Source organism: Nematostella vectensis, chromosome 5 (assembly GCF_932526225.1).
Source record: "Nematostella vectensis chromosome 5, jaNemVect1.1, whole genome shotgun sequence".
In the NCBI taxonomy this organism is placed as follows: Eukaryota; Metazoa; Cnidaria; class Anthozoa; order Actiniaria; family Edwardsiidae; genus Nematostella; species Nematostella vectensis.
In genome coordinates this window covers 5,082,973-5,094,134 of record NC_064038.1, presented here as the reverse complement: position 1 = coordinate 5,094,134, position 11,162 = coordinate 5,082,973, and the positions used below count along the sequence as shown (strand labels likewise).

Here is an 11,162-nt window from a genome sequence, read left to right as displayed (position 1 = left end):
AGTTTTATAATTCATTTACTAAATTCAATAGAAAATAGTCCAATAGCTTCTACAAATTAGCCGATTGAAATGGATATTTTGCTAGGATATACTGATGGCGGCTGACAAAGACAGCGTTTATGACTTTCCTACCTGCCACGCATGCGCAGAGTGGTGTGGACTCGACAGTACGGAGGCCTGAAGCGAGTTTAGCCCAGTCTCCAGCGAGTCCCCCATCTGCAGTAATACTTGAGCTTTGAGGAAGTGAACATCGGTTGATAGCTGAGGAACATCGCTATATGCAGCAAGGACCTGAGGTTTAAATGGGAAGTGTCTGTTGTTTCAACTAATTCTTCAGTCTAAGCTGCAATTTGAGCACGAAAGAGAGGCTTTGGAAGGTGTGAGTTTGTTGCCATCTATTGCAACTTTTGAACTTTTCGTTTTACGATAAGCAAAATATTTTAGGATCAAGGGCTTGGATGCAGTTATTTAATACAAAATAGCAGTTAGACGGCTGTAAACAGACCAGGACCTGGCAAAGATTTGCTTTCGTACAGGAAACCGAGTCTGGAAAACGTCCAATTAAACCTTAACAATTCTACAAGAATTGAGACACAGCAAAATGGAATAGTACAAGACACAACGAAATACAATAGTACAATTGAAGATATAAATTGTTACAATTGACAGTACATACTTGTCATGTGTAACAGAACAATATTACAATAACAGAACAGGTGACTCCTGTTAATTCTTACCTTAAATCGGAAGAGGCAAAAGAAGTGACTGCAAAAGTAAAACTATAAAAAGCGCCACCTACTTGTTCACAGTGCTGCAAAGCTTCCTGCATGAGCCCGCAGTTCAGCAAGCAGTAGCCCGTGTGAAGCAGGGTCCACTTGTAGACAGCGTCAGCAAGCGACGCGTGAGAACCTGAAGGCCTGGTACCGAGGCTCTGTAGGAGATCGTCTTTTTCTTGAGAAGCTGAATGAAGAGAGGGAATAAGGTCAAAGTGGTTCTCCTCATTCTTCCGTTTCTCGAACCATCCCTCTTTCCATTGGTTTATTTCATCATCTGTATGTCTATGTGTCTGTTTGTCCGTTTATCTGTTCACTCGTGTGTCTGCCAATCCGTCTGGCCGTTCAAACTGTCTTCCTTTATATCTGTCTAATATACGCCTATTTTAAATAAGGTTGCACTCAAGAGTTCCATGAATCGTAACCCGCAGTGCTTCGTGGGTATCAAATAAATGAGCAAATAAGCGTAAATAAAAATATTCCCAGGCTTCAAAACCATAAAATTCTTGTTCATGTTCCTGTGAATATTTGCATGGCTTTCAGATAATAGGATTCAGCCATTTATTTACACCCATGAAGCGCTTCGGGTTACGATACAATTTCCGAATGCAAAGTTATTTGGAATAGTTATTTGTAAATATAAACTCTGCATGAATGTGACGTGGTCTGCGTCTGAAGAAAGAGTCGCTTAGACGAAGCGAATGTCAGCGAAATCACTCAAACAGTTTTTAGGGAAAAGTCCAACATAATACTCCAACCTTTTGAATTCCCTGTCCCTACGTCTGTCGGTTAATCTGCTTCTAAAGAAGGTCGAACGACAAACCCGCGGGTCTATGGTACCTTTAGCACTGACATATCTTGATAACTTCAGAGCCAGGCGGTGTAAACCTTTCTCGCTAGTCACGCTCTCTACTGCAATACCATTGGCAGTTACAGCAGACAAAAACAGCCCAGTTGGTCACGTGTCCAGGGTACATGCGCAGAGCCTTCTGGGAAGCACGCAGAGCGTACGTTGAACGCGATGTTAGATTTGAAGCGTCGAGGGGCGGGTCGCCTGTGGTGGGTAGTGTGCCTGAACCCAAGATACTCGCAGGATATAAAGTGCGGTTTGTCTGTGGAAAAAGGTTGGAACTTCATGTAGCCATCAATATAGTGTGTCCCTAGACACTTACCCTTACCCTAACCATATTGATGGGCTACATGAAGTTTGATGTAACAAAGATTTGTGAAACATCTATGAAATTTGGCAAAGTGACAGAGTATCTCGCACTGAGCAATTGATCAAAGATACTGGATTATTGTCTTTTATGTTGAAATGTAACTGGTGTAATGATGTAAAGCTCTGTTGGCCACGAATAGCCTTAGCTACCTGCAAGCAAATCCAGATAAATTTGTATTGTTATTAGTTTAATAAACCTTGAAACCTTCCACTAAAAGGGTGCAATGAGCGAGGGTTGCTACAGTATGTGTTGGAAAGCTAGACAAGTGGCGGCTACTGCCTTTTTGATGTTCCCCATAACTATGCTAGGATGAAGAAGTGGCGGCTACTGCCTCTTTAATGTTCCCCATAACTATGCTAGGATGAAGAAGTGGCGGCTACTGCCTCTTTAATGTTCCCCATAACTATGCTAGGATGAAGAAGTGGCGGCTACTGCCTCTTTAATGTTCCCCATAACTATGCTAGGATGAAGAAGTGGCGTCTTCTGCCTTTTTTATGTTCCCCATAAATATGCTAGGATGAAATGGTGGCTTCTGCCTTTTTGATGTTCCCCATAACTTGCCAGGATGAAGTGGCGGCTGACAGGGCCAACCTCAATACTTTCATTAGGCTCGAAAACCCTGTTGACAATCCTTACCCCATCAGTGACAGGATCGAGCTTTACTGTACCCTCTGCACAGCGTGAAGCCGCCTACAAGAAACGGGAAAAACACAACAAAGTCAAGAAATGCCATTCAAGTCTTCTGTATAAGTCAAGTGATAACTTCTTGACTTTGCGTTACAGCCGGAAATAAAAGCACTTTCGTGCAAGTCGGGCCAGACCAACGCCTGCTGAACAGCCACTCATAGTGTCACGCATGCCTCCCCGACAAGCTAGTGGGAAGGCGTGCGTGACATTAAAAGCGGCTACTGAGTAGACTAGGACTGATTCTAACCGGAAAAAGCTTTACGCGTCTGTCCAGTAGATCAACGACGAGCTGCTTTGATTTTGACCTATTTGTTTAGGTTATTCATGAACAAAAAGAGAAAAAAGTGCGATGATTCTGACTGGAAATGGCTAGCCATGTCCTAATAGCATGCTTAGAATTGGGAATTGAAACGAATGTTAGCAGGGCGGTAAGAAATCGTAAAAAAAGCCCAAAATGGGCCAGAAATCTCAAACCATGCGCATAAATCCCGTGAGACTTACCTGCAGATCGTCAGGACAGACTTGTACGATAAAGGCCGCCAGCTGATCCCATAATTCCGCACGGTCCGGGTGCCTAAACACATGACACGAAAACGTACTGTAAAAAGGTCGAATAACCTCTAAGGTCCAACTGTTGCAAATTGTACGAAGAATAGATGGCGCTATCTTGACGATAGAAAAACGTATTGGTAACTTGAATAATTCCAGCCCTATAGCTTCATGCTGCCGCGGGCTTTAACAAGTGTCACTTTATCTTTGCTAGTGTCACGTGGTCTTACCGATGGACAGCCTTGACAATATGACGAAGACCGAGGCGAGGGTCACCCTGTGGAAAAAGCGGCAGGGGGTTAATATCAAATGGTTATCAGACACCTTTTACCTTAGCTTTTTTACTCTACCTTCTGCCTTTTATGAAATGATAGGTTGTCGGAGATCTTCTAAAGTAAAAGTTTTTTGTAGGTGTCCAGTTTGTGCATTTACCACATTGTGGACACTGATGTGGCTTTTCTCCTATTTGTGTAAGAGAATGCGTTCGAGGGTTCCAACCAGTGCAAAGCATTTACCACACTGAGGACACTAATGTGCCTTTTCTTCAGTATGTGTTAGAGCATGTCTTTTGAGATCTCCAGTTTGTGCAAATCATTTACCACACTGAGGTTTCTTCGAACGTTTCTAAAAAAAGTGTTTAAAAAGGGGTATTCAAGGTTAAATTTTTGAGCAAGCAGGGTAGGTAATGAAAATCACACTAGAGGATACAACAACCGCAATAAATCTTAACACTTAATCCTTAGATACACACCTGAAGAGTGTAGAATCTTGAGAAAAGATAGCAGATCTCGTAATGCAGGTCTTTATTACCTAGAGATAATAGCAATTCGAAATAGTAAGACGATAACAACACAAGTAATATACTCACTACACTATACATTGTGTTTGGGTTAAAAACTGCTAAAAGAACCAGCGGCTTTCTTTTTTCCGAAGAAGAGGCTGCCATACACTATACATTGTGCTTTGGATTAAGTTATAGAAATATATTTGACGTTTACAGCAAAATTTTAGTTTAAATTTTCATTTTAATACTTATCTTTCGTCCCGAAGAAAGGAGGCTTATGTAGAGAGAGGCGTATTCCCGGTATATGGCTTCTGTGCCGTTTGTTTATATTTACACGGAAAAAGAAAGTGACTCGTTGATATAAACATTAAATACACGTTGATAGACCTGGTATTGTGTCACGCTAGGTGCGTTATAATCTTGAGGGTGGGTGGGGGAGGGGGGGGGGGGCTTTAAGGAAGGAGGGGGGCTTATGTGACTTGAGTTCTTCAAATACGTGTTCCAAATTTTGATTTTAAACAACCAACTCCATAGTGTTTCTACTTTGTCAAGATATTGTGATACCTTCTCCTCCAAGCTTCATCAGTTCCCCGAGTGCAGCCCCTGCTAGCGCCGAGTCTCCCGTCACCAGACCGAGGGCACACAGCGCCATTAGGCCGCGTTCACATGGCTGGGAGAGTTGAGAGCTGGAAGATTGATCAGAAGTAGCATAGGTTAACCACGGGAACTTGGATACTAAATCAGCTTTTGCCACGAACACTACACAGTAACGTTTAGAGGGTAAAAAAACAAGGATCACAAGAGTTTCCAGACTCAAGAGAAATAGGAATATAAGACACTTTAAAAAAGATTTGGCTGAATCGTTTTCTGAAATGAGTGAAAGAAAAAGAGAAGAATAATAAATCAGAAATGAGCTATCATATTTTTCCGGCGTCACTTGACTTTTCCAAGCTCTTTATACAAATGAATTATCTTTGTTGAACAGCCAGTAAAAGAAAATTCGTTCGCCTTTTCACATTATTTTCTTACTTTACTTCACTTTATTGCACAACCTATCCATACAAATAAATTAGTGCGCAGCGCATGTTCGCATCTAAAGCCCAGCGTGGTTTTTGACACCATGTTTCCCATTAAAGGCGCGCAACGTGATATTTTCAACAGGCCCAGTGCTTTGCGGGTTTTATTGCAACAGAAGCAAAAGGTACGACATGTGGAAACCCAAGCAGAAACCCGTCAATAGGCCCTTTGCTTCGTGGCTTTTATTGCAACAGAAGCGGAAGGTACGACATGTGGAAACCCAAGCAGAAACCTGTCAATAGGGCCAGTGCTTCGCGGCTTTTATTGCGAAAGAAGCGGAGGGTACATGTGGAAACAAAAGAAAACCCGAGACAGCACTGAGTTGTATTTGCGCAGTGGGTGAACTCGTTCATACAACGGATACGACTGACGCGGCAGACACAACCCTAAGGAGTTAGATACTTGAATATGTGATACGTTGTCAGGGACGTACGCAGGATTTTACAAAGTTGCAGTCAAAGCATTCAGAAGCTGGATGAGGGCGTGGCCCCTCATCCCGCATTCCCGTGAAGATCTCATAGCTCCCGCTTTTGGCGTCAATACGTCAGACTTTATTACAACGCGATCCTCTTTCATCCTCGATCTGAGATAATAATAATATAATAATAATAATAATCGTTTATTCATACTTTTGTAGCATAAGCTAAATTACAGTATGTCGGCCGATGCACACTACACTTAACAATGTATAAATATATACTGGCATAACTACTGGAAACGAATTGTGATAAAGTTATTATACCTTTCAGTTACACCAACTGATTTATCCAAACGGCTGCAACCCCCCCTTAGCGAATAACCATGGGCGACCTCAGTCCCAGATTGTATTATATATTTTATAGATAGGAAATCAGTCGTCGCATGGCGCTGAACGACATAACAGTATGTTATGATTAAGATTTAAAGTTTTTCTCCTCACCATATATATAAAACTACGTACATAAAAATAAATGAGTAGACATTTGATTTTTATCCCTCGTTATGCAAATAAGGAAGCCGAATTTTTTTACAGTCCAGTGACTGCAGGCCTATAGGCTGCGTACGCCCCTGGTTGTAAGCGACTTGCGTCCCCGTGTGACGGTAGAATCGTAAAGCTGTAAAAGAGTTTACATGGATTATTGTGGTGCGAGATAATAAGCGTCGCCATGAATAAATTAAAAATAAACTTAAAGAATGTCGATCAACTTCTCCTTTGTTATTAGTTGAAAATACAATGGTTTATTTGCAAAAATTACAACTTCAAAATAACCATCCACAAATGAAGTCTGGTACTTTATTGGTTATATTTGATTGAAAGTTTCTCAGTGATTCAATTAGCCGATAGAAATAGATTCTTTTTGGACTCGCCATTTAAAATTTGTCATTTACACCAACTAAAAACAAGAAAAAAGTAAGCCTAGATAACAAAAGCAGGTTCATATTTTATTAAATCACCATATTATAGTGACACAGTTGCAGAGCTATGCAAGAATCTATTGGTTGAAGTAGGAACTTGCTTAAAAGACAGTTTTGCCAAGGAATTTGGACACCCGCGGCATAATGTGAAAACAAAAAAAGTTGTAAAATTAAATCAAAATCTAGGTGGATAAAATTGAAAAATATATCTTAAAAAGAAATAAAATAAGAATTGATGTTATCATGATCACAAATCCCATACTTGAATAAACAATGATTTAAAAGTTTGCGATAGCCCAAATAATGTGAAAAGTAACGGGGGAGATCAAAAACAGTTGACGGCGAATTGTTCCTAATGACACAGTGAATTATTCAGAACCGACGAATTAATTATTCACGAAATGCTTAAGATCAATATACGGAGTCTATCACGAACATCTTTAAGTTTGTTCGACACAAATAACAAGACAATAAACTTTTTTGAAAACAAATTATCATTCTCAGCGAATCATTCAAAGCAGCGACATATTAATAATTAACGAAAGCTTTTAAATCGAAATAAGAAGTTTCTCAAAAACATATTTTTTTAGAAATTGGTCGGCATGTTATTCCTGCAAATTCTACGTTTCACTTTTTATATTTTCTTCATCTTGGCTTTCCTGCCCTTCTTAATAGAAGGAACTTCTAAAGGGAAGCAAAGAAACTCGGAATTTGACTTTTCTTTCGGTAACTTCATTAAGAACAGCTCTTCGTATCTGGAAGGGCCGATCATCTCTCGTAGTTTCGAAGGCGATGCTCTTTCTTGCTGGATGAGGTGTCTTGACGTCTTGGAGTGTTTGTCTGTCAATGTGGCGGCCATTGCTGACTCGAGCTTGAAGTTTTGGTGCGAATTACTGTCTGTCGATAAGTACAGCTGCCCAGACGAGAAGTACCAGCCCAACTCCACCTCAGACCATTATGAAATGAAGGTACGACATTATTTCAAAGTATCCAATGTATTTTAAAAATGATCTGTTACAGAGCAAGTAAATAAGTCAATAAAAGTCTATATTTCGTATTTTCAATTTTGCGTTTTGTTATGTTACGTTTTCGATCAACAAAAGCCAGGATCTTGCACGCTGCTTTTAACTACTTTTTGGGCAGGATAAAAAAATCACTGTACTAGTCTTGTATATTTATTTCTATTTGAAGGTTTTGAAATCGGGGCTAAGCTGGGTAAACTGCACGAGCAAGATTAAAAATTATTTAAAAAAAGTTTGAATGAAGTAAAAATACTGTTTAGTATGCCTTAGTTATATTGACAAAATAAAGTTTAATTTACACTGAACTGAAATTTAATACTTGGATTTATGAATTATTTAAGATGTGGCATTTGTTTGCTTAGTTACGAGTTTATTTTGCTTACACAATTAATAAACAAACCACACTGATATACAATGATTAAACAACGATTTTCACATGCACGATCGATACCTATAAAACCACATAGTTTACGAAGAGTGCTAAAAAGTACGGGAAACTTATGAAAAATGCGCTATCGATATAGCTTAGTCGTCTAGAGAAATCACCTGGTAGCCCAACTCTGTTTTTGTGTATTGTTTTGTTATCTGTTGAATAATTTAGCTTGCTTGAGAAATACAGCAACAAGCAGAAAATGACAGTTCTATGGCACGATTAAATTTACTACATCAGTAATCAGTAAATAATCGTGAGTAAATAACATGACTTAAGATTAGTTATCCATTTCTATTTAGGAATTCTGCCTCGTTTATTAAGGGGTCTCCGTACAATTTACTAGTTTACTACTCATGGGGGAAGATTTACAGTTTTCACAAGAGCAAAGCTGGCTATTGAAAAATACAATATCATACGAATCTGCAGAACATTTTATAGTGGAGCAAACATACCAAAAATATGTGCCGTAATGCACTAACTTGATTATGATTCCAAACTAAAAGCCAATGTAATTGAAAGAATCAAAGCCAACTAGAAAGAAGCAATTTCATCATTGCTAAATTGTTTAAATTTGCCGTCACAAATTACAACACACTGTTCTTTAAGAATCCACAGATGACATCACAGCGTGCTATCAACAAAAAATATACAACTTCGTGGGAAAGATTTCTGTGCAAATAGAAAGCGAGTGACGATTAAAACCGCACATAGAATGGGAAGAATCGGAAGGAAACTCCTCTCTTCCAATCCTTTGTTCCCATTCCCCGCGCGCGGCCATACTATTCCTACATACATATTGCTCTCCGCCGGAACAGGCAGGTAACGAGACGGGTCTCGGTTGCGTGACCGGTATTCAGGATGCGCTGTAAGGTTATTCGTTTATTTTTCCTCATCCTCGGGGACCCGGGGCAACTAGGGGAACGGAAGCGGGAGTACGCGAGAAGACGAAAGAAAGGAGAAGGAAGACGTCTTTTTCGTCTTCGCGCGTACTCTCGATTCGGTTCCCTGAATCGCCCAGTGTCCCCGCGAGAAGACGTAAGAAAGGAGAGGTAAGACGTCTTTTTCGTCTTCGCTCGTACTCTCGATTCGGTTTTCTGCATCGCCCAGTGCTCCCGCGAGAAGACGAAAGAAAGGAGAGGGAAGACGTCTTTTTCGTCTTCGCGCGTACTCTCGATTCGGTTCCCTGCATCGCCCAGTGTCCCCGCGAGAAGACGTAAGAAAGGAGAGGGGAGACGTCTTTTCCGTCTTCGCGCGTACTCTCGATTCGGTTTCCTGCATCGCCCAGTGTCCCCGCGAGAAGACGTAAGAAAGGAGAGGGAACACGTCTTTTTCGTTTTCGCGCGTACTCTCGATTCGGTTTCCTGCATTGCCCAGTGTCCCCGCGAGAAGACGTAAGAAAGGAGAGGAAAGACGTCTTTTTCGTCTTCGCGCGTACTCTCGATTCGGTTTCCTGCATTGCCCAGTGTCCCCGCGAGAAGACGTAAGAAAGGAGAGGGAAGACGTCTTTTTCGTCTTCGCGCGTACTCTCGATTCGGTTTCCTGCATAGCCCAGTGTCCCCGCGAGAAGACGTAAGAAAGGAGAGGGAAGATGTCTTTTTCGTCTTCGCGCATACTCTCGATTCGGTTTCCTGCATCGCCCAGTGTCCCCGAGGATGTTTTCTCATGTCTTTACAGAAATTTATCAGGGAAAATCTATTCTAAGTTCTGAGTCGATTGATAAATGATAGAGGCTCAAGCAAAGTTAGGTCCATTTTTTGTTTTGTCTTTATAACGAAAAAATGATTTCAGTCAAGACTTCAGACGCAAAATGACATCAAAATGCTGTAACCACCAGCGACCTTGAAGAAACGACAACGGCAACATGGACGACAACAGCAGAAAACAATGGAATTTTATTCAATATTCCGTAGTAGCACGTGAAATAGCGTTCTGTCTGAAACATTTCAGCTGTTTTCAACCAAGCCACAACCGAGCCGCATTCTTTTTTTTTTTCAATCTCGTTGTCAAAGCCGTCGTATAATAATATTCCTGACAGGCTCTTGACACAATAATTGTACATCTTGCAGAGCGCATGTGAGCACAAGCCGTGTAAGAATGGAACATGTCACACCAGCAAGCCCGACGATACCTACACGTGTGTCTGCCATGATGGATTTATCGGAGAGAATTGCGACATAAGTATGACATAAACAGAATAAATTATTTTCTAAATTGAAGGCCGACGAGTCAATTTGTATATTTCAATAGTACTAACATTCTAATGGAAATGTAATAACAGAGGCATTTAAATCGTGATGCATTGAATCATACTGATGAGGCTCAATGTAATCTTAACAGAGGAAGCTCGAGCACTTGGGATGGAAGATGGCAGAATCAAAGACGACCAAATCACCCAGAGCTCTTATCACAGCTCCATGTCTACGGGAAAGCACGCACGCTTGAACCTAGTCGTTGGTTTAGGAGCCTGGATAGCACAAGGATTAGCATTTGGGGAACGGATACAGATTGACCTGAAGCGACTTGTAATAGTCACCAAAGTAGCCACACAGGGAAGACACGGAGGAGATCAATGGATCACAGGCTTTAAAATCAGCTACAGTCTTGACGGAACTAACTGGTCAGTGTACCAGGAGGGAGGTGTTGACAAGGTATGTAATGGTTAGACCATCAGTCTGTATGGTACTGCCTGGTCAGTGTACCAGGAGGGAGGTGTTGACATGGTATGTAATGGTCGGACCATCAGTCTGTATGGTACTGCCTGGTCAGTGTACCAGGAGGGAGGTGTTGACAAGGTATGTAATGGCCAGACCATCAGTCTGTATGGTACTGCCTGGACAGTGTACCAGGAGGGAGGTGTTGACAAGGTATGTAATGGTCGGACCATCAGTCTGTATGGTACTGCCTGGACAGTGTACCAGGAGGGAGGTGTTGACAAGGTATGTAATGGTCAGACCATCAGTCTGTATGGTACTGCCTGGTCAGTGTACCAGGAGGGAGGTGTTGACAAGGTATGTAATGGCCAGACCATCAGTCTGTATGGTACTGCCTGGTCAGTGTACCAGGAGGGAGGTGTTGACAAGGTATGTAATGGCCAGACCATCAGTCTGTATGGTACTGCCTGGTCAGTGTACCAGGAGGGAGGTGTTGACAAGGTATGTAATGGCCAAACCATCAGTCTGTATGGTACTGCCTGGTCAGTGTACCAGGAGGGAGGTGTTGACA

General features: G+C 41.4%; 1 protein-coding gene across 1 annotated transcript; it reads right to left on the bottom strand.

The window, feature by feature from the left end:
- Positions 1-1,520: 1,520 nt before the first annotated feature.
- Positions 1,521-4,718, bottom strand: LOC125563191. Its single transcript, XM_048728189.1, has 6 exons — positions 4,578-4,718; positions 3,981-4,039; positions 3,460-3,506; positions 3,182-3,254; positions 2,630-2,683; positions 1,521-1,885 (listed from the first exon to the last, which is right to left on the bottom strand). Exons 1-6 carry the CDS (start codon positions 4,663-4,665, stop codon positions 1,670-1,672), a joined length of 537 nt encoding a protein of 178 aa, XP_048584146.1. The 5' UTR covers positions 4,666-4,718; the 3' UTR covers positions 1,521-1,669.
- Between the last annotated feature and the right edge of the window lie 6,444 nt (positions 4,719-11,162).